The sequence below is a fragment of the Lupinus angustifolius genome, chromosome LG13 (assembly GCF_001865875.1).
Source record: "Lupinus angustifolius cultivar Tanjil chromosome LG13, LupAngTanjil_v1.0, whole genome shotgun sequence".
NCBI lineage: Eukaryota > Viridiplantae > Streptophyta > Magnoliopsida > Fabales > Fabaceae > Lupinus > Lupinus angustifolius.
In genome coordinates, this window is record NC_032021.1 from 4,734,467 (window position 1) to 4,760,078 (window position 25,612).

At 30.7% G+C, this 25,612-nt stretch overlaps 1 protein-coding gene across 1 annotated transcript; it reads right to left on the reverse strand.

The window, feature by feature from the left end:
* On the reverse strand, positions 14,811-18,074 carry LOC109325790 (malate dehydrogenase, mitochondrial-like). The gene is made up of 7 exons (XM_019558353.1): positions 17,748-18,074; positions 16,882-17,055; positions 16,230-16,398; positions 15,868-15,929; positions 15,638-15,759; positions 15,394-15,511; positions 14,811-15,188 (listed from the first exon to the last, which is right to left on the reverse strand). The coding sequence occupies exons 1-7, from the start codon at positions 18,000-18,002 to the stop codon at positions 15,051-15,053; spliced, it is 1,038 nt and encodes a 345-aa protein (XP_019413898.1). The 5' UTR covers positions 18,003-18,074; the 3' UTR covers positions 14,811-15,050.

The following is a 25,612-nucleotide window of genomic DNA, read 5'->3' on the forward strand; positions in this document are numbered from 1 at the left end:
CTAATTAACTATTTTGAATTTTCTCGCTCTTATTAATAGCTATTTTACTTCTCAAAAATTATTTTATTTTTTCTATTCCTTATGTTCTCTTTCAAAATTGTTTTATTCTTCGTAAACTATATATTATATTCTAATTCCTTCTAAGTTGGAAATTTATAATTATTGATTATTTCTTAAAAGTTATATATTTAAAGACAATACATAATATTTATATTTATTTTATTTATTAAAATGCATTTTATCGTTGACATATCCTGTTCTCTCAAAGTGGAAATACTAGTTATTTATGAAAAGGAAAATGATATAATTTATGGATGAATGATTAATTAATTCACTTATTAAACTTGTTTTTTTTTTAAAAAAAAGGTATATTATGATATTTTATTAAGAATAATATTATGACGTGGCATGAATTATTATTTAATATAGGATCAAATGTTTATTAAACAAATGACATAGTAAATTTAAAATAAAAGTCTGTCTATACCCGGATAATACGTAGTTAAGAAGGAAAGGGATACATGTTTGGTGATAAGTTTCAAATCTCATCAAGCCGTATATATTGAATTGATTTTACACAACTCAGTGATCAAAGGTTTGCACTAGTAAATAACTTTATGTGCGGGATAAATAATTAAATTCATCCACCCTCTGAAACAACGGAAACTATTTCTGCCCCCATTTAAATATCCAAATAATAATAACAACAACACTAAGAATAATAAATTTCTTCTAGTTTCTTTTCTGGCCTTTCGTTGGGTTAACGTTTTCCTACAGGCCCTCACTCCCTCTCTTTTTGGTCTTTACTTGGTGTTCCATTCTTGGGCTTATATGTCTAATATCGGGCTTCTAATAAGTTTCAACTTTCTAGCTGACCCTATTTTGGAAGAAGACTTATTTTATTGTTTTGGATAAGTGAGGTTTATATAAAGACTTGCATATTGATAATCAATAAAAAAGGTATGAAACTTCAGAGTTAAATGGTGTATTTGATTATTTTGTCTCTTCCAATTGCATTGCCAAGGCTCTCCCTATAGCTTGGACAAATTGCCCATACTGCCTGACTAGTTAATATATTTCCTTCAATACTCTATAAGTATTCATTCATATAGGATAATATAATTACTAAGTTTGGTTTGGAATGACCAGTTTGACTATGAATCACATACTTTACCAATTTGATATGCTCATTCGACTAATCATGTGTTAAATCTGTTTGACTCAGTTAGTTTAACTATAAAATTAATGTCTGAGCTTCGTTTTGACCAATTCAATTATTTTTTTATAAAATGCTAAAACAACGTTGTTTTGATAAATGTTTTTAATTTATTTTTTATTAATCTAGTTATGTTTGTTATTTGTTAGCTTATATTCTAACAAAAAAAAATTAGTTGTTTAATCAAAATTTTCAACTTGCTTAGGGCTTTCATTTCAAATAAAGTGTAAAACTTATTTTACTTGATGTTATTTTAAAGATATTTTGTGCGACTAAAATCTTCCTTTTCTCAACTAGGAGTCTAGGACTGAATACTTGTGATGTAGATTTTAGAGTAGCTTGTTCAAATTTCATATTGTAAATATATTGACATGAGATTATAAAGAAATAATCAAGGTTAATCATGAGATTGTTTTCAAAAAGTTATTCTATCCAAATAAAGCTGCAAATTTATATTTCATCAATCAAACTCTGACTTTTTATTTCCTCGCAGTGTTGTCACACACACAATGAATTTCAGAATTATACAGTGGGTTATGAGTTGTTGATCAAAATGTCACAATCTCTAGTAGTCATTTTCAAATAAGATTAATTACTAATTGACATTTAGAATATCACAATTGAGCTTTTCCTCTTTTTTTTTGTTTTGATGTTAAAGCTAATTATCTTTTTCACACAAAATATAGTGGCTAGTCAATGGACCGGTAATGGACCGGTAAATTTCCTTTTGTTGCAGATAATTTGGACGGGTGTTGAAGAATAAAAAATTGAAAAGAATTTTTATTCACGTAATCCATATTTGAATAGTTAACTATTAGTATTTAGAAGAGTGGTATGCTGATTAAGGTAAACTGTTTATAAAATATAGTGAAGAAAGTTGTAGGTTCAAATCTCACTCATAATAAATAAATAAATAAAATAAAATAATGTGAGGGTTAAGATAAAAAAAATTAATAGTTGAAGTCATACTCAAAACAAATACTAATATTGTCTAGTTACATAACAAACTTAATGTCACGAAATCCTTAAAAGGCAGTGGGACAGGGGAATCACATCATCTACTTTTCTATAATTCATGTTCACACATTTTTCTTTAACCCTTACACTATTGGCATGGCTTACATATTTTTGAAGCTGGAATAGGAAATAGGGATGAACATGAGTCGGATTGGATTACATGTTAGTTGACTTATTTTTTGAACCTAAAAGTTAACCCGTTCTCAAATGTTGATTGAGTCAGATTTTGAATCTGACCATAAATCCAATTAAATATAATATATATATTCTTTTACATAAAATTTTCTCATTTTATTTATTATTATGAATATATAAGTATAAAATGATATATATATATTTTGTTAATCATATATATAAGAGAAAATTAGAGAATCAATAATAATTTGGTCAAAGAGGTAATATTTATCCCTTTATCTAATCCTAAATATTAATCTGAGTCTAATTTTTGAACTCAAACACGAACCTAAATCATACTCATTGAACAACATAAATTGGGTCGTCGGGTTCTACAGTGGAGAATCTCTTCCAAGTGAATCTCACTGTATATTTATATATATAATCTATTGAATCTTTTTGATATTATAATTAATTTGGGAAGAAGGACATGTAGGAGATGGTGACAGTCACATCACGCAATGTGTACCTATTTTATGTTTCCCCTTTGTCTGTTGATATAGTGTGGACCTATCCACCATTAATTTAGGTTCCATCAATTTTCAAATAGTTTATGTTGATTGCATTTTATTCGTTTATTTTAAATTATATATACGAATTTGTTTCTTTCCTTTTTAACATGGGCTATTAATATAGTACAGGTAAAGACGAAGAAAGGTATAATTAATAGTAATGCACATAAAGGTTATTGGTGTAAGTATTATATAATTGGAAAGTGTGTAGCTTGAAGATAACTCGCGCTATTTGTGGCACCATAAAAAGTCATTTCATTTATCCCACTGAAGGAGTGCGCATATACGTCGTGATTGCCCTAGTTTCATAACTTTCCTACCTAACTTTATCTTTCTAAAATCAACTAGTTGATTTAAGTTGCAAAAAATGAAGTGTGAATGATAGGTTCAATTTCTTTACCGTACACATCATCTTTTTTTATTTCCTTCTCCTCTTTTCCCCTACTTGGCATAATTTATTTATACTTCCCTACCCAAGTTACACTTTGAAGATAGTACAGTAACATGCGATGGTTCCAGGTGATACATGTTTGATTCCCCTTAAGCAGGGTCTTGGGTTTGAGTCTTGTGGATAGAAAAAATGTCCGCTGGGAGAGTTAGTCTCACGTTCTTATGGATATTTCCGGCTCGGACAGGATTGTCTCCAGTGCGAGGATATATGTGGGAAACCAAATTTTTTTTGAAGATAGTATATAATGTTTGCGGATGCTAATTATATTACTAATTATTGTGTTCTACACGTCTTGTCTACATATATAGATGGCCCTGCTTCTACACGCTGTTGAAAATGAGAATACCAATTACTATATCTTAATGACCTTCACTTTTTATGTGTATGTTATCTCAATGTGCACATGAAGAATAAGTTTATTCTCATGTGAAAGTAATAAGTAATATCAGTGTTACTTTTTAAGACTTGGTAATTTTCTGAAGTGTGTAAAAAGTGGAGCTGAGTTGTAAAAATTGAATATGCTCTATCTTAGCAATAGATTCTAGCTATGTAACATTTGCCTATGTTATCTATGATGCATGCAGCGGAATATATATGCTGCATTTGAAATTTTATATGGGGTATATGATTGGTAGATTAATTAACGATACATATATATCCCTCCTCAGATTTATCACTTTGTCACATTATATAATTCCTATGAGGTATAATATAATATGAAACAAAACAAAATTATATAATTCCCATGAGATATACTAAAATTGTATCAAGACTGTAATTATTTTGTTTCATATTATATTTTACTTTAGGAAATTAAGAACCATTGAATCATATTGTTTTTTCATGCTCATCCTTATTGTCTTAATACCGTATGTTAACTATACTTAAAAACTACAAACGGCCTGTTAGAGGTACTTTGATCAAAATATATAACTATTTATTGGTAATGCATTCTATGATTAGTATTTGTAGTAAATTAAAGTAGAACCAAGGGGGCAATTATTCTAGAATATAAATCTTCTACATCAATGATTTTATGTATTATCTTTGCCACTAATAAGAAATAATCACGTTATTAAAAAAGTAAATTAAAAAATAAGTTATTAAAATATTTAATGGGGTTCGTGACAAAAATAATAATATAAATAGTTGGTTTAGAAGAATTCTATTCATTATTCTAAGGAGTGGGATTCTCCACATTTCTTCTTGTCATCACAATTTATGAGATATATGTCATAACGGGTAGTGGGGTCAAAAAGAAAAGATGCTTTGGACATATTTCTCATTGTGTCATTCAAGATAGACTTAATTAATCAGCAAGATTCAAGTTGGAGCAAATTATATGTTAATGACGCTCTCCTATATATCCAATCATATGAAGATTCAGTTGGATGGATTCAAAAATTACAATGAATACAATGCAAATGGAAGCCATGCTAATATAGTTTTATATTCCTTTGCCAGCTAGGAAAAGCAAGAAAAAACAAAGCAAAAGAAGGGGGCAATTTCTTGTGGCAATTCGTGAGTCTTGCGTATGCTATTTTATTTTGTAATTGTTATTTTCATGTGTATAGGCTCGGTCACTTTGTAAATTACGACCAGGACAAGATATAATGAAAAGGTTGATTCACATTTATTTAACAAAATAGGTCAGACCATTTAAAAAGCCTTTTAAAATTGAGAGACCCACTTACTTAAATAAATATGCTACATATATATTTGATAAATATTATATACTATAATTCAATTTACACTTTAATCTTATTATATATTTTTTTGACCTATTTACAAGTGAAGCATATTATACTATTTATGTTTGGCCTCTTTATACCAAAAAGTTTATTTTTAAGAGTTGGCCTTTATATATGCTTGTAGGCTAGCTATGTCCTACTTTGAAGTAGGTTAGATCAAACTTTCAAATAAATCAAGTCACGCCCTAATTTGGCCCATAAAAACCTAATAGGTGGGGCTTCCACATTGAATTTGGAAAGCACTTCTAACAACAGTTATTGTTCCACATTTCAATTGAGTGCAAATTAAAAAAAGTTTTCTTAATTTCTAAATTTATTTTATTGAAAACTAAGGTAAAGCAGGACCGTTAAATATTTTTTTATATCATAAATCATCATCTTCATCCGACATCAAATTATGGAGAAGAATTATACTAAATACCATATTTAAGAAGGATACCGAATCCTTTTTTCCTGAAAGCGGCTAAAACATTTTTTAAATAGGAAGATGGGTGGTATACTAACTATTTTCCCCTATTAATATATCACCCATCATTTATATTTTAATAATAAATGATAAAAGACATTGTAACAAATGATTTGGATGTTTATATAAAAAATGAGAGAGAACGTTAATAATGATTTCTTTTTATGGGGTTGACGGCTATATGCTCAAGTAAACTTGGGCAGAAAATAAAATAAAAAAGAAGAGCTTGAAATGGTAAATTATATAAGGAATGATTGATACACAATTTGACCTAGAGGTTCTAATATATAATAATTGGCTAGTATATATGCTCTATGCATAAAGCACATAAAAATGACAACATGCTCTATATTTATGCTATGTGCCTTGTCTATTTTGCATGTTAAAAAATTTAAAGTATGAAATTAAATTTAACCACGGAGGTCCAATATGATTGACAAGTGTCTATTCTAATGACATTAAGAAAGGTAAACACTCCGTACTTTTTAAACTTTATGCCTCCTCATTTAAGTAGTTTCATCTTTGAAGTTATAACTTTATCCATATAATCTTTACCTAGAATGACAACTTCACGAGATTGGTCTGATTATTGAACCAATTAAGGATAAGATTAGTTAAACAAAAAGGTAGCAAATAAACTTAATCTAATGGTAGGATAACGATTTGAACGATTAATTTAGTGTTCGGGTACCTTTCTGTAACTAAAAAAGATGAGTGGCACAGTCATGGACTGGAAATTGTAAAACTTTCTAAAATTGTTTGTCTTGAGTACCAAAAGTTAACTTCAGTCTTCAGGATATCTATCGAAAAAGAAATTGTGTACACTATTTTCTCTATTATATTGTGTTTTGAAAGAAAAAAAGAGAGGATAATTTGATCCCTTAAATTTACACTACTTGAAAAAACTACATAAAATTCACAACAAAATCAAAATATGTAGTAGATTTGGGTCTGTTGCAAATACTCTTGATGTAAAACAAATTGTCAAGGATAATGTTTCTCTAACTTGGCTGTAAATCTTTGATAATTTGAGGCGGAAATATTTGCACAAATTTGTAGTAAGTTACGTCCATCACAAATGAAAAAAAGAAAAAGATACATGTGATAAAACTAACTATTGCAACAATCAATAAAATATTGGTCTAGTAGTATGAGATCTTACTCGATTCTCATATATCTTACTAAGCCAAAGGTTGAAATAAGTAATCCCTGCAATAGATATGGGGAGGAGATCTTTTGTAGTAGTGAGTTTGGAGACCATAATTTATTTAAAAGGGGATCATCATGGTGGAGGGATTTAGGTAAACTTGGTAGTAAAGTGCACGGAGTTAACACTGGTTGGTTGGGAGATGGTATTAGAAGGAGTGTGGGTTTTAGGCATTCCACTAAATTTTGGTCAGATCTTTGGGTGGGGGGAATTTACTTAAAAACTCTTTTGTAAGATTGTTTCAGGTGACTTTGGACAAACAGCAACTATTAGCTCTTTGGGCGAATGGAAAAATGGTGTTTGATTTTGGAATCTTAAATGGAGAAGGAGCTTGTTTCATTCGGAACAAGAGTAAGTTGACAAACTTATAACAGTTATTGAAGCCGCAAGATTTGTTCAAGACACCACGGATGGTTGGATTTAGATGTATGACAAAAGAGGCCTATACTCAGTGAGTAAAGCTTATAAGGTGCTTGTTCAGGAGAGTGTACCTTATGACAATGACTTCTTTAATCTTTTATGGTCATGTAGTGTATCATCAAAGATGAGATGTCTAGCATGGAGAATTACTTTGGAGGGTGTCCCAACAAAATTGAATCTTGTTCGCCGAGGAGTCTTAGGAACTCAAGACCCACCATCTTGTGTTCTTTGTGGCATGGTGGACAAATCAACAAATCACTTGTTTTTCTCCTGTCCTAAATCTTATTGCGTTTGGCAGAATTTTTACTCTAGGTTTGGTCTTCTTTCAGTTATCCTTAATGATGTCAAGAGCAACTTATATTTACATACTAATATGTTGAGGATGGACAAAAGGCGCAAAAAACAATGGATATCACTATGGTTCGTCAGGAATATTTGCCTGGTTGGGAACAAACTATTATTTGAAAATACTGTGGTCCACATAGATGAGGTAATGAATTTAATTTTTGTGCATTCTTGGAACATTCTCAATGCATGTTTCACTAGCTTCAAATTGGAATGGTTATCAAACCCTTCTAATTATATTCTTGTGTGTAATGTTTAATCAATTTGTGGATAGGAGTACTACTTGTTCTCCTAATGTTATCCTCTTTTCTTTAATGAATATTATTGATGATAAAAAAAAAAGTATTCCCTGCAATGTCCTTAATTTTGAATCTCTGAAGAATGTTTTCAGTGATTTTTTGTCTTTTAAGGCAAAACTGTAAGCAGACATTTTTTATGGACCAAGCTTTTATAAACCAAAGTGTTTAAGGAAATCTTTAGTGCAAGGCCGGCATGTAAGCCAAATAACGCGTGGCCATGCAATTTTGGAGAAAGCATAAAAGCTTTTCATTCCATATCTACATTTATATGATGATACAGTGGAGTGGACTAAAGGGTTTTTTGTCTGCACTACTTTTCTTATTCAATCTTTTGAATAGTTTGAGGTTTAAGGTGGATGGAGATCATGTCCCAAACAGTATTCCACTTCATGTTTCAAACCAATCAGAGTAGATAGGACATTATTGAGGACATATGATTCCTATCCATTTAAGGTAGATAGGACAATCTAAGATGAATAGATTTTCTATGGCAGAATATACATTCAAAGGCAACCAAATTGGAAAAAATCAAATAAGGAAAAATGGATAATAACATTCTAAAGGTGATGTTTTGAAAAAAGAGAGAGATAAGAACATGGTTGCTTTAAACATATACATGTTATCCCGTATAATGCTTATATGGTTTCCCGCAATAAAAATATAATATGTTAATTAAAAAATTTAAACATTAATTATTATTGTTATTTTTGTTTCATTATCATTGGTACATGACAACATATGAGACATGATCTAAGATAAGAGTTTTGTTTGGTTGCTTAGAGGATAGTTGTCCACTTACATGATCTTCCAATAGAACTTTTGTAATGCAACTCCCAAAGTTCCTTCCTCTGCATTGCTTCTAACCTTGCAAGTCTATAAATAGGTTCCATTTGTTATACTTAGCTACTTCACTCATACTCCACAGATATAGTTATATATAACCATTTGTGGTAGCTACTTGTTTTTCTTGCCATTTGAGTTCTTGTAACACCATGGCCACACAAATGAAGTCAAGAGTGTTTGTTCTTTTCTTAATTATTCTAACGTTATTGGCAATGAGTTCAGAGGCAAGAATTCTCACTCAGTTCTCATCGATGACCAAAAAGGTTAACAATGAACTTGGCATGCGTGAACTAATCAACAATATAAGAAACACTAAGAGTCAGAGAAAAAGATCCATGCTAGGTGCAAGATTAGAGAGAGTCTCACCCGAAGGGCCAGATTCTCAACATCATTAGCCAATACCCATATCAAATTGGCATTTGTTAGGAGGCAAATCTATTTCACTGCAGAAATGTTTTTGTACTCCAATTTTGTACATAAACTTGTGAAATATCCCTTTTGAAAAAGGGGAAATAATAAAAATCAATAAAATAGCGTGTTGCTCCTCTTGGCATGACTCAACGAATGAACATAATAAGTTGAAATGTTTTGACATGTACGAAGTAGCCTTTGAACTAAGGCTAGGTTTAGTAGAAGTAGAAATGAAATGAAGGAGTTGTATGGTCCATTTTGCAGATACTTGTTATCTCATTTTCTCTCCTCTTTATTTTCTTCTCCACAAACCACATTTCAGGCTTGCTTATGTAATAATAATTAGACCTTATTGTATTTGAATTTCTCATTTTCTCTTGCCTTGGTATTTCTTATTTTTCTCTTCCTTTCAACAATATCCTTTTTGTTTGTTATGCTAAACTGGACTTAATTATCACCAATAAGATGCACATTAAGTAATAGCTATCATGTTTGTAGGTAAAAATTAAGCAATATAAACAAGAAAAGCATTGTTTTCTGCATAATTAACTGTACAGTACTGTATACTACAACAAGATATGGTGCATGGTAGCATATTCTCATCATACTTGTAGAATTATGTCATTGTTCACAATCATCCATCAACTCAATTGATTTTTATATTTTCTGCCTATTTAACTTAACTGGATAATGAAACCATCAAAATATAGTGCTTTTGTGGCATTGCCTTCCTTCCTGATGGAGGAGTTATGTTAGACTTTGAAGAGTAGGCATTAAATAAATGTTAATGAATGTTTTAGATCATTTTCACCAAAAGAATGTCTAATTTGGTCATTTTCCATTTCCATTATCAATGAAATTAGATAATGATGGTCATGAAAACATATTTGGATTATTGTTTTAATGTCATAGTTCAGAAAACATATTTTGAAAATAAGAAAATATCATTTTCTACATTTTTGAGAAGGAAGCTCTTACATTATTTAAAATTTCTAACATTTTTTGTTACCTATATGCCATATATTTTGATGTTTTCAGAATGAAAATAGAAATTGAAAATATTTCTAACTAAAGAGAAATTAAAATTATATATCTATGCAATGTGTGTCAGTATAAGATTACATATCTATGCAATGTATGTCCATCTTAAGATTTGTATATCTATACAGTGTATGTCCATCTTAAGATTTGTATATATTTAATATATTGTTTGTATTAAAGTCAAATTAAATATGAATAGCAGTGGAAACAGGAAATATAGTAAAAGTCTTTTAGAAGGAAAAAAATGTATGTGAATTTTTAACACTTTTACTATATTTCCTGTTTTGATGCATGTATCAATTGTCATTGAACAATTTTTTTTTAACATGATATAGTATAAACAACTTTAAAATATCTATAGTTATTAGTTAGGTGAACATCATAATGATCAACTAGTAGTCATCGAGTTTAATACAGTCAACACAGTGTACATGTCAAAGTTACAAACCACACAAGAAGGAACGGTGTTGGAGTAAGACTAGAGAATACAATATTTTCTTATACGAGGAGATAAGTTATTTTCTTCAACCAATAAAATCATGACATGTATTATATTTAATTATTGTCTATAAAAATATTTTTAAAATTAAACAAAATCACACATGTATCATATTTTTGTTGACTGATTGGGATAAGTTATTTACATGAAATATTTTATTCTGGTATGATTAAGGGTGCTCTAGTTTTCGAGGACCACAACGATAAAAAAAGGAAAGTATCTCTTAAATCATATACAATCTCTCTCAGTCCAAAAACACATTGTTTTTTAATGTGTCTAAAAAATATGAGAAAATTTGTAATCAGGTCACTGAGTGGTAAGATCTGAAAACATTAAAACAAAGGTCTGAACTAGTGGAGGTAGATATTAATCAAATTTTGCACAATTAAACTTGATAATTAAAATCAAGAAGAACTAATTTAATTTGTTGGATTCAATTTTTCACCTTGATCATATCAACCTCAACAAAATCACATCCTTAATAAATAAATGTTCACGTATCCTGGTATTTGTCTTATGTCTTATTTAGTCTCTTCCTCATTATTTCTTTTACACATTTAATAAGTTTTAAAATTAATTTCATCGTTCCATAACTAAACTAATTTTGTCATTTAAATCAAACCAAGGTTAGACATAACAAATATTTAGCAAAAAAACTAAATTCCAATCCTAAATCACATATAACCCTGAATCGTTTAATTTTCCCCCCTCTAACTCTCATCTTCTATAAACTGTTGCTTTCCCTGGCTTGCACACCGAGCCACACTCTCCGCTACACATGGCACCTTGGCCTATAAACAAAATCACTGATTTATCTAATGATACATAGTAGTGCTTAAATAAAGACATTACACTCTAATTGTCTCTTGTATATAGTGACTAGGGATGGGACACGATGTCATCCACTCCCTATCCCTTCTCACATAAATTCATACATTATATATTCATACCAAAGGCATTAACTATATCAAAATTTGTGACATGGGTGGTTAGTGTACATGCCAGAAATAGAGGACTAATACATATGGAGATATGCTAGGAATTTCAATAGGCTTGAATTTGGTTTTTACATTCTATTTTTTAAAGAGATGGTTAATTAAACCGTAATGACAAGTCATATTGAAATTGGACTATTATAAGGTTAAAGGTTTGAATCCTATAACTAGGATCAACTTTCGAGCTTTCTCATTGGACATTTGGACTGCGACCCATTGTGCACATAAAAAAAACCCAAGCAACCTATGGCATGCAGAAACCAAAGAAGGCCTATAATGTTACATGGACCAAGCTTATAGAAATAAAAATATGGTTAAAGAAATATGTAAATGAGCCGAATGACTTGTGCATTAGTGTGAGGACGGTGTTAGAGACAAATAATCATCTCATGTATGATGACTGGAGAAAGCATATATGGAAGGTTTTCATGGCATATCTACATCAATAATGATACATAAGACTTTCAAAAGTTGGACTAAAGGCTCTTTTGTCCTCACTACTTTTCTAAATCAATCTTTTCTATAAGGTGAACAAGACAATCTCATGAATTAGTATGGTCATAAAAGAGAGGAAGAAAATGCCAAAGTTGCCACACCCAATAAGGATTGTAACATTTTCTTATTAAAAAACATTTATCTGCCTACACGACCTTCCAATAGTACTCTTCTATTGCAACTCTCCTATACTTCATTTCCATTGTATTTCTTCCAACTTTGCATGTGTATATATAGGCTTTATGTTCTTATACTATGAGCTACTTCTCTAAGAGATATATCTACAATTACAAGCATTTATTTTAAGCTACTTTGCTTCTTTTACTTGCCATTTGAATTTTTGTGAACAATGGCTGCATCAATGAAAACAATACAACTTGTTCTGCTTCTAATTACTCTGACATTGTTTGTTGTGAGTTCAGAGGCTAGACTAGTTCCTCAATTCTCAACAATAAGCAAAAGGGTTAATATTAAACTTGGTTTAAGTGAATTTATCAACAATGTAAGAAATATCAAAGAGTGGCACACAAAGAGGTCAATGCTTGGTGCAAGGTTAGATAGAGTCTCACCTGCAGGACCAGATGCTCAACATCACTAGCCATCTCAAATTGGTATTTTGTTAGGAGCCATATCATATCCTAACAAATAATCTGTGGTTGCTCCTATGTGTATGAATTTACATAATAAGTCAAAACTTGTTTTGACATGCACTCTTTTTGACTTACACTTAGGCTTGTTTAGCACAAGTGAAAATAGAGTCAATATAGTGGTATAAGTTTTGCTTTTGTAATGATTAAACCTTAATGTATTTTAATTTCTCTTCTTCCTTCCCAATATTACAGTTGCTAGTTATTTTCAAACTGGAAGTCTCTGTAACAGTTATACCATGTATGTATTAGACCAACCATCTACCTCACATAACGTACATTCCAAGAACTAGTAATTTCATGAATAAAATGTACAAAGCAAAAAATAGCAGGGTTCTCTGCTCAATTAAGTGTATAATGCAGCATACCAGAGGTCTCATATTTTCATTCATATTAGCATAATTGAACTGAACCTATAGTGCACATTTATCTTTTTATCCATCAATACAATCTGATTTGATTTCACAAGTAGCAATTTTATCCATGTTTATTAACCATGGAAAACTCTTGCATTTAAAATCATCTCAGTATTCAAAGAACAGCCAGGGGAGAACTGATATTGCAGGGTCTTCGTCCCTCGGAATTGGACTACCACATGCCAATAAGATCAGATGAATATATGTATCCCTCTTGTTAAAACCTACTCAAATGCCTTGTCTATCAAATATAAAATCACTCCAATATCATGTTTACTGAGAATTTATAACCACATGTACTTGATATTTTTCCTAGATAATTTGTACTTGCTGCTAATTTGTAGAATCTTGCACTAACTTTCATTATAGAGTAAGCTTGTCTATCAAAATTTATAAAAGACAATTCTCTTAAAGTTGAAGGTTATCTGGACAACACTGCAATTCTCAAATCTTCTTTATTCGAATCAATAGAACAGTATGGTATTCTCACAGATTTATCTGGACAACATTACCAGTCTCAAATACTTCTTGTACTTAACTGTTTTGATGTTAATGTCTGAACTTTGTTTATGTTAAGTGACTAAATCAGGTTAGACAATAAGCACAAGGAAGGTGTTTTGCATGATTGATCAATTTATAATGCTCAGTAATATTAAATATAAGAAAGCTTGTAGAGAGTGTCTTGTAAAATTATTGGTTATTTCTTTCAAATTAAAATGGATTAGATATAATCATTTAACTAAATACAACTTCTAACAATCATGTGGAATAGGGTATTTACAGTATCTTGTATCCTTCATGCACAGAAAGAATCTCTCATAATCATAAGCCAATGCCATTTTAGTTGCAGTAAACATTGATCTTGCAAGTCATTCCCTTCTTCAGAACTTTTGGCCCATCCCTAATTCAGCATACCTTCTTTCTTATGGACCTGAACCAGCCACAAGCAAAAACACACCGGGGAAGCGTTTCGAAGAAGAGGGTGTCCTTTGTCCCTAACCACTCTTCATGCAACTTCCATCACAAGGCATGCATTAACAGGATTACAGGAACACCATACTTTCTACTGAATGTCATACCTAATACCGGATGGTGCACAAATTTGGTATCATCAACACTATTTAGTATAATGTGGACATTACTTTGAGGAAGTTGGTAAACATTTAACAAAACCTGACCAGCAACTTTTGCTTATGCATATGGGTTGCTTAGTTTGAGAAGAAGTGAATCTCATCAATAAAATTTGATACATGAACTTATTTTAACCACTTATAAACTCTTTTTTGTCTGAACCCACATTTAAACATAATCATGTTGAGGTAGTTTCAAAAAACTACCAAGAGCAGCCATGTTGGTTTATAAACTTATTTAATGAATTACTTGAGATAACTTATGAACTAAACTTATATCATTTTCTATTTATCAGCTAAATTATATCAAGCAATTCCATTTCAATAATTTTCAGCTTTTAATAGTCTGTTTCATTCGTATCATACAACATGTCCTACCTATTTTAACCTCAACTCAGTTGTCTACCATTTGAAAAATCATGTTAGAGTACATAAGATTCAAAAGCCCTGCAATTTTATTATATGAAACCATATTAAGTTAAAAGGACTATCATGAATGGAATGGTCAACCTAAAGTGGTTTATAGATCAATCCCTTGTTGGGTAACAAACTGCTCTCACAGACCAATATTATTATTAAATCATGGTTTATACCTACTCTAAATAACACAACAAAGCCACTGCCACTGCTGGCAACATTACAACAATGGTTCTGAAATTGCAAAACTTTGATTTGGTTCTTAAATGGAAGAATATCCAGCAACCTGACATGTCAATTACTGGTTGGCAAATTTGATTCCCTTCTCAATAGATGATGCAAGTTCTGCCTTCAGGTTTTCAAGGCCTTGTTTCTCATAATCTGAAAGAGTGCCTAAGCCGAAAACTTCCTCAGCACCATTTTTCCCGAGCCTCACCTGTAAAACATTTCAGCATTTTTTTCATCAATAGAAAGAATGGAGCAAACCAATATGTAACAGTGTTTCTGTGAGAAGGGTAAAACATCGAAGAAAATAACGCCCCAATGCATCGACAAACAAACAACAAGGGAGTGAAGCTTAGGCATTGAAATTAGTAGAATTAGAAACACATGATAAACAGAAAGTATAACAGTTAAATCACCTTGGAAGCAAAGAAAGGAAGTTCAGTGACATTAGACTGCACAAATGAGGGCTCGATGACATCTGGGACACCATTAAGACCCTTGAGGCAAGCATCGGCAAAATAGGCTCCTGCATAACTGCAAGAAGAATAAGTGTGTGCATGCTTAGATTTCACATCAATTTTGCAAAACTCGTTGCTGGGCTATAACTCTTGCATTAGTATTCAGAATTTTCATTAAATAAAGAATTAGACCCAGACTTACGCCATTGACAAAGTTGCAGAACCCTTTCCAGCCTTAGCTTCGACAACTTCCGTGCCTCCATCTTGTGTTCTCTTTGTAAGAGCTTGAATGACATCATCATCCAGATTGGCTTGTGGTGTTGCCTATAAAAGTGAAAAATAGTCAAGAGATTATCAAGTACACATCAAGCAACACAATCAAAGCAGATGCCAGAGGGAGGAAGTTGTTTAGTTAAAAGAGCAAGAAGCTACTTGAGAAAATAGTGGCAGAATAGTAATGCCTGCATGGCCACCGACAACAGGTACGTTGACATCTGCATAAACATGAACAAAACCAAATCAAATGTCATATCAGGCTAAAAACAAAGTGCTCTGAGTAAAAGAAATGCAGAATCATTATTCAATTTCAACCCTTCCACAGCCGAACAACCCTATTGCTTGAGATAAAACACAATTTTATTTTTGAAATTAGTTCGACATTCATCCCAAAACCTTGACAGTTAAGTCTGACCCCAAACTTCCTTCATACTCACAACTATATGACACAAAATAAAAAGCCATAATAACCCAATCAAGACATTAGCATAATTGTGAGTTTCCAATACTTCACATACCAGCAACTGAAACATTGGCTTTCCCAGCATAGAATGTTTTGGCCCTGACAACATCAAGGGTGGTAACACCAAACAACCTCTTCTCATCATATGTCCCTGCCTTCTTGAAAACCTCAGCAGCAATGGGAACGGTGGAGTTGACAGGATTGCTTATAATGTTAACAAGGGCCTGATTCCACATGCAAAAATATTTAGTATCCAACAAAAATATATGATTATAAAATCATATCATGCATAATAAAGAACAGCACATAAAACTACATTGTTGATTAAATACTCATACTTTGTTTCCAACTTTCCATCTTAATAGTCACAAATCCTAATGGTTTAAGTTTTAATGGATGAAAAAATAATAATTTATGGACAATCGAATATAGTAAACTTTAGAATCAATTCGATCCACATAATAATATTTTGATTTGAATGATATATAAAAAAACAGAAGTATTTCCAGAGTAACTTCCACTAATAGAAGATAACTGGGCCACCTAAAATTGATCATAACCAAACTCTTATTTCCTACACAGCTCAAAATCTAGTAAAACATGTTTTCCTGTCAATCCAAACCAAAACAACACTAACAGTAGCATGCAAACATGGTTGATAATCACAGAAAAGAACAAAAAAGCAGACCAGGGAAAAAGAGACTCACATGGGGGCTGTACTTAGCGATAGCAGCAGCCAATGACTTGACAATGCCGGCATTAATGTTGAAAAGATCATCACGGGTCATTCCAGGCTTTCTAGGCACACCAGCCGGGATAATAACAACATCTGCTCCCTCCAAAGCTTTTCCTAGCTGCTCTTCACCTTGGTATCCAACTACCTGCAATCCCAATTCACCAAAACATCTCAATCAATTGTGCTATCAAACTATAATAAATCTTGCAACCCCCTAAACAAGGTAGACTAGTCCTAGAAAGAGATCTCAATTGAGTACACTAACACGACATAACATCATACTACAATAAAGCTTGACTCATGACACACAAAAAACTACAAAAACTCAATTCCAACAACATCGAATAACAGTAAAGCTAGTATTAAATTATTAAAAACAAAAATGGTAGATGAGTACCCCTCAGAAAGCATAATTAACATCAAATCACAGTAAAAATTGCATTATTGCAATTTGCAAAAACACCCCACAAAAGGGTGGATTGATATGCCCGATAAAAACAGCTCAATTGATTGTTCTACAACATCAAAATTACGGTAAAGCTAGCATCTTTACAAAATCCCAACAAAAGGGTCGATTCACGCGCCTCAGAAAATCAGATCAAATAAGTTCACCTTAGCATAAAAAACTACAATAAATGTTACATCTTTAATCAAATACATAAACCTCAGAAAAAAACGGAAAAATCAATTACATTGTAATAAAGCTACCATCTTTGAAAATACCCCACAAAAGGGTGTATATAAAAATAAACATCTCCGCTATTTATGTTAAAGATGAAACAACAGTAAGATTATATTTTTTTGCAAAAACAAAAGAAGAGGGTCGATTGATTGTACCTCAGATCTGGTGTTAATGTGGCTGACATCGGCGGCGACGCCAGGGGTACCGCCGATATCGTAAAGTGAGAGGCTCGAAACGAGTGGGTTGAGCTTCAACAACAGAGAAAGGGGTTGTCCGATCCCGCCGGCGGCGCCAAGGATGGCGACTTTGCGGGTCGGGGCAGGCTCGGTGGCGTAGCCACGGCGAGAGAGATGAGAGGAGCCGCGGGACACGGCGGAGTGGAGGGATCTGAGCATGGATGGCTTCATCATTTTTTCTTATCTATCTGGAAACTGAGAAGTTTGTGTTGGAAAATAAAAGTGAACGAGAGTAGGGTTAATGAATAAAGGGAAAAGGTTTGGACTTTTTCAGTAATATATACTTAATAAAAATATACAATAACTATTATTCAGAGATTATTTTAATTAAAAATGGTATTTGAGATCTATAAAGCAGTGTTGTGAAACTCGAGCCGAACGTCAAACTGGCAGAGGTCCGTATTAGGTTTAAACGGTTAAACGGCCCGATCTGATCGGGTAATTTCGTATATAATTAATAATTTTTATTTACAAATACTAGCGTGTTGACAGACACTCCCATGTATGTCAACCCGCTTTCCTATTGTTTGTAACGTGTAGTATATATATTATATTTATCCATATAGAAACATATACTAAGTATGTTAGTCATTCATTAATGTAATAAAGTAAAATGTTTATTTTAAATAAAGATAATATATACAACATAAGCACTTTCATATTCCAATTAGACTTCTCTAAAGAACTTGCACCAAGTCAAAATATGTCACTTAAACAAATATTGAATTACAAAAAGAAAAGTCAGCTACATAAAATAAAAATCATCTTTCACTAAGAGAATGAAGGATGATAGAGATTCTTACCGAATAAGACATAGGTTACTGCATTTGTTGCTAGTGGAGATTATGTCCTTGGAAGTGACTTTGAGGTTATATCAGTTTCATTTTTAGAACTTGTTAGGCAGATAAAATTGAAGGTTGTGATTAAGTTTATGACGGTTGATCAGGTCTTTGTTGTTCATATAGTGTCAACTCTTCAGGTTTCTCCCACTATAGGTTCATTCCAAATAATGTTAGTTCCAATAGTAAAATAAAAAAAGGAAATGTAATTTTTACTCAATAACTTCTAACCCAACTTACATCAGTCACGCTATTATAACAGTACTTGAAGCCCTCAGGAGATAAATGATCTTTTCAATTACATTTAGCAAGAGTTGTGGACTGGCTTATCCCTGACATGACTGTAATAGCAAATACTAATATCCTGAAAACCTATGTATAAATTATTGTGATACTAATATGAACTCAAAGAAGAAATTTTTTTCTAGATTAAAGCATGAAATATGCATCCTATTTTGAGTCATGAGAGATAATTTGTGGCTTACCTTACTTCCACTCCACCGCTTCCTAATTGAAATAACAATCTCATTGATATTATGGATGCAATTCACATTAGTGCCCCACAAAGAGAAACAACTGCATATAGAAATTATTAACACAAATATACTTAAAATCATAAAACAAATGTATCGGAGTTTTTTCAACAAAAAAATTATATACAATGGAGCAAAACACAACAATACTGTACTTAACTTTGTTTTAAGTAGGCATAAAACTTTTGCAAAAAATTTAAGGAATAAACCCACCATCTCTCAAGGAGATTCTAAGCCTTTGTCAAAGTTGGTATTTTAAGCAATGTAACAAATGTATTTGATAATATAACTCACTTTGGCATTTCATCAAACAAAATGTAAACGAATAAGAAAAAATGAGAACGATATATACACATATAACTTAACAGAAGGTAAGCAAAGTATAATCACATAATTGGAATAAATTCGGTGCATACCTGACATTTCTCATTTCATATGGAAAAAAATTGGTTGGAAAAGTAGATGAGGAAGAATTGAATGAGAACATGGATGCAGTAGAAGTTATAAAGAGAATGGGGTGATTTGTTTTATTGTTACCACATTTTCTCTGTGTTCTATCCACTTTCTCTCCTAAACTTCTTTAAAACTGCAATCCATTCTTTTCATCAACATTCTTTCTTAGTGTAAAACTAAATATATGCCCTGGAAGTTACAAATGGGAGTAATATACATTTAAGACCCTCTAAATGTAAATTAAATTTTAGAAATAAAAAATTATGAAAGGTTAAAATAGGGAATAAGAAATTATACCACTTTGACGGTTATTTGGCGGTTATAACATGTATTTACTTTATATATTAGTATAGATATAGTTATATATAAATGTAAAACTTTATATAATTAATAATTATGTATAATTATATTGGAATAATACATCTTTATCTTTTTTTGGACCGTAGTAAAACAAAATATTAGAACATTGTCCAATTTTTTTAAATTTTTAAGTGAGTCGTCCGGTTTACTTCCCGGGTTAATCCAGTTTAACCGGGTTTAACATGGTCGGACCGGTTCAAAGCGGTCAAACTCTCATTCGGTTAAGACGGCAAACCAGAGCCGTTTTCAAGTCCAGTTAGCGGTCAGACCGGTCGGACCGTCCGGTCCGATCCGGTTCTAACAACACTGTTATAAAGCTAACTTTATATTTGAGAAAAAGTATTCTTTCGTATAATTAAATTGGAAAATAATGTATGAGTTGACTGCAATATCTATCATTCATATTTTATTATCATTGTCTTTTCATATAAAGTAATATGGATGAATTGTAAATGATATATTAATCTTTAGATTATGTATGATATTACCCTCATAATTCAATTGATTTTTTATACTACTAAAAATATTTCCTCACCCTATGGTAATGAGCTAATTTATTTTGTGGTGTGTGAGTATCTCTCCTAATCAGTATCATTATCATGAATCAAACTCTTCATATTTTAGTCTTTTTAGAACTTTAGTAATGTATTATCTCACTATATCAACGCTTTGTTGATATAATTAAATTGTATTGACTAATATAGAACACATGATATGTTTTGTTTAATTGAGCAATATCCAAACTGTAGAGCATAGGACACGTTCGTGTAAATAAATTAATAAATATCAACAATATATTGGTCTAGTGATTCCTTAAATTGATTAAGAGATTAAATATTTGATTCCTTTTATGACAATGGTTGAAAGTGGCAATCACACACTCTTAAAGAAATGGATTAGTTGTTTACACAAATGCTAAGTGAAAACTAAAAGTGGCAAAGTTATAGATAATCCACAGTACATCAAATCTAAGAAAATTAAATTCATGTATTAGAGATAATGAATTTAACTAGATAAAATCTAATATATAACTTTAGTAATAAATGGAACTGAATCCCTATATTTTATGTTATCTATCCAAAAAACATTAAAAAATAATGTTATTAGTTTTTTCAATTTCATTTAATATTATAGAAAATTAAATTAATTTAAATTATCAATAATTCTTACTCACACTTTAAATATTTTATTAAATAAAGATTAATTTTAAAACAAGTAGATGTAGTTAATATTAAAAGTTATTCGTAATTACATAACATATATAAATATATATTAAATACTTTCTATGTAGAACCTTAAATGTCATATGCTAGTAGAATATTGAAAAGAAATATTTTTTTTAAAAAGTTAAAAGAAACCAATTTAAAAAAGTTACAAACACTTTTTAAAAACATGATTTTCAAAAGTGTTTTTTAAATGATTTTCAAAGTGGTTTTTAAAAAGAGGATTTAAAAAAATAATGTTAATACAATAACTTTTACAAGAATAATTTTTTCTTAATAGTGTTTTGGTTTCAATAAAAAATTAAATGGATTTGATATTTATTCAATCAAATGCATGAAAATGGAGTCATGTATGAACTCAATAGATTTAAATTTATCTATTAAGTTTCAATATAAATAAATTATATAATTTAAAATATGATTTAAATGAGTTTATATTAATTGATAAATGATTTTCTATTTATCTATTATGATACAAATCCATCAATTTGTCATTATCTTGATTATACTAAAAAAATTATAAAATAATAAAAATATATATGTTAAATTAAATATAAATATGATAAAATATTTAAAGTCCAAGACTAATATTTATACACTTTCCTACAATGATGAATTTCATAAGAATCATACACACAAAAATCATATATAATAACATAACTTGTATTTCATTCCTAACTTGTTTAAAAAAAAATTAATTTATTACTTGAAACTTTTATGCTTAATCTGGACAAATTAACAACTTTAAGAATTCCATCAATCTCACATTTTACTTTAATCTTGATTCAATTTTTTTTATGTAAATTATTTATCTAAGCTGCTTTCAAAGAAAAGAAGAAGAATTGTTCCTATAATGGATTATCAATCCAAGCAGAACAAGAAGAAGGAAACCAATCTTCAATGAATAACCTCCAGAACAATTTTATTGAATGATGCTGATCAATGATCAGTTTTTAATTGTGTTACAAAGAATGATTGAAGACTAGAATTTATACTAAAAATAGAAAGCCTAACTGCCTAACTAAAGAGAGCACAAGCTATAAAAGGAAACTGACTAAACTAACTAACTAACTTATGAGTCTAACTAACTATTGATCAATTATATAAGAGCACATGTTAAATATGCAAATTGTGCTGATAATAATACTTATAACTAATTGGAAAACATATATGCTTGTACTGCTACTGCTATTGCTATATGTATGTTGTTGGTTTGATGATGTTGATTTTCTTGTGGTGCTATTGCTATATGTATGTTGTTGGTTTGATGATGTTGATTTTGTGATTATGTTGGTTAAATGAAGAGCTTGGAAGTTCCTTGTCTTTGAGTTGTGGTTGGCATTGTTTTGTTGGAGAAACATAGGTTTATGTGAGGTGAGTTCTGCATTTCATGTGAAATGCTTGATTTCCCGATCTATGAAACAAAAATCTAATACGGCTTATCTTTATTCCCCATTTTGAAATTCAACATGACCCTTTTTAATTATGAATGCAATATCTATATAAATAATGTAAAGATTTATTACATATTTAATATAACACTCATAAAATATTAATATTATCTTTGTTTGAAGAGTTAATGATAAAAATGAATATGGATAATGGACTTGCACATTATCCACATTTCTCATTTAATTATTTCCTTTAAACCCATACAAAACTAAAATCATTGTTTTTTTCAATGGAACTGTCACATTAACTTTTTGTTAAAAAAACTATAAGGATTACAGTCTTATGTGTCTTTGTAACATGAGTTTCACATTTTAGATGGAAACGAGAGGAGAAAGGAAGGAAAGGAATTTGATTCCAAAAAAAATTACTTTCAACTTTTTAGTAAAGGTGTCAAAATGGAATACTCATACGGATTCACGTTAGCCCACATCATGTTCGGGTTAAACCGGACTAAACTAAGAAGCTGATAGATATTTATGGAATGGCAAGTGCACTGTATCGTCCAAGTAATAAAATCCGGTAAAATACTGAGATATCGTCCTCAGGGAGCAAACTAGATTTACACTAATTTCTACAAGAATAAATTGAGTATATATTTACAATGATGTTTTTATAAAATTTTGTATTTGGTAGTGAAAAATCATAAATTGAACGACAAACAATTAAAATAAATTGGGATCGAAATGCATCGTTCTTTCCCATTGACATCCATGGATTCAATTCCAAGTGACTTGTAAAGTTACTGATTCAGATGTACATATCATTCAAATCATTCACATCAATCTCTTGAGTGTAAAATCCTTAGATAATCACTCAAATACCAATTCCTTTGATATTTGATCGGTTAACTATCATTAAGTTCTCTTGAGTGTAAAATCCAGGTTCAGCGTCAAGTTTAACTTCCCAATTAAACTTGAACCCAATAACAAGAAATTAGTAGCAAAGTAAATTCATGCATTAAGAACGGAATGAACTTCCCAAAATCAAATACAATTACAATGTAATCAAATCCAGGAGTACAAAGTTTAGAAGATTACATTTCGAATCTCACAGCAAGATCTAATCACTCCTTCTCGCTATTACAACACTCAAATCATAAAATTATATAGGAAAAATGCAAAGTAGAATCGTTTCCACGATTTCTATCCTAATCTCCCTGTGTTTCTCTCTATTTTCATGCCAAAAATCCTTCAGAAGTGTCTCGATAACCCTCTTTGTTGTCCAAAACTGCCTATATCAAGTTCCAACTGCCACTCTCTCGCTCAAGCTAAGGATTCTCGCTTGAGTGAGAGAAAAAGTTCTTTCTTCGCTTGAACACCTCGCTTGGGCGAGGGAGAAACAATAGCTATCAGGTTTTTGACCTTCAATTGGCGCTTGGATGACAGACCCTCGCTTGGGCGAGGGGTGTCATTATTTTCTGGTGATTTTCTTTTGAATTATGGGTTGAGCGACCATTCCCTCGCTTGGGCGAGGTTTGTGCTATTCAGAAACTCATTCTTCTCTTTGTTTCTGGTTTGTTCATCATTCATAAACCTGCAAACAATAAAACACAAGTAATTTCCTGAACAATACAAGATTAGCTAAGTTATTGAGAATTGTATGTAATGACAACATAAATACGCGCTAAGTGCCCCAAAAGCATATAAATTTCCTTAACAATTTGGCACTTAACAGAATCTCGAATGCAATAATTATAATCCAAATCCGCCCTAAGCGTGTTGTGGGTTATGGCGGTTCGGCCCGCATAATTCTAAAAAATATGTATTTAAAACTTAACATATTATATATATATATATATATCATTTTATTGTATAACTTCTTTTAACACATTTATTATGTCCAATGCAATCAAACTCATAAATCTAATGCATTGTGTTTGAGTAGATATGATGTCAAGTCCACGTCTATGATTTTTCACATAACTCATTTATTAAATATTTCATTTCTATTAAACTCTCACTCCTTAATACAATATAATTTGTAACTTCATTTTAATATATAAACATTTCAATAATATTAAAATAATAGTCCTTTGGTTTATAGTAACACTAATTAACTCAAGTTCGGAATGAATTCTATATGTCAAAGTATAATCATTATTATAATATATTATCATTATTCTTTACTTTCTATGTGAATATCCTTTATATGTTATTTATCAACAATTTTATTGTGAACTATTATGTTAAATTTAGTTATATGTAGTTCTTTTATATGATAAACAATTATGTTGTCTTTTAGTTTAGTTGTAAAAATTATTTTCTTTATTATGATTTGTTGTTGAAGATAAATCTACTTAAGTACAATTAAGAAATGAAAAGTGAAATCCATATGATTTAATATATATTCTAATTTGATTTGGTACACTATTTTGTTATTGTGCTTAAATGGATATTTTGCAAAATAGAAAAAATAATATAATACTTAACCTTATAACATTATTGAAATTTATAAATATTTATGTTATAGACAATACTATATTTTTTATTCAAAGTTCACAATGTAATATTTATTATATAATTTGTATTATAAGTTATTTTATAAGATAATTTTTACATAAGGCTTATTGTGATTAAAAAATAAGGAAAACTGGGTAGCCCGAACCCACTCGACACGACCCGATTTTAATGTAGTTCGGCCTGTCCAGGCTAAAAAACCTGAATTCAATAAAAATACCTAATATAATATACAAGTCCTATAAATTTTTGGGCTTTAGCGTAAGACCCGCCCATTTTTTACACCTCTACTTTTTAGCAAGAGGAAAAGAATATGTAGTAAGACATTAGTATATTCTGGTGAACATAGAAAATATATTAAGAAAATAGAGGACTAAATTGTCTTTTTACATTGTTGGAGGTGAAATTTAAACTAATAAAATAAAATACATGGAAAATTATTATTTATTAGAGAAGGTTGAGAAAGAG

Excerpts from the sequence above, each read along its gene's own strand:
- LOC109325790 (XM_019558353.1), bottom strand. The coding sequence starts at position 18,002 with ATGATGAAGCCATCCATGCTCAGATCCCTCCACTCCGCCGTGTCCCGC. Across the intron at positions 15,760-15,867 it reads TTCTGCCACTATTTTCTCAA|GCAACACCACAAGCCAATCT; the intron begins GTAGCTTCTTGC and ends TCACTTTTATAG. Across the intron at positions 15,189-15,393 it reads TTCCTTTCTTTGCTTCCAAG|GTGAGGCTCGGGAAAAATGG; the intron begins GTGATTTAACTG and ends AATGTTTTACAG.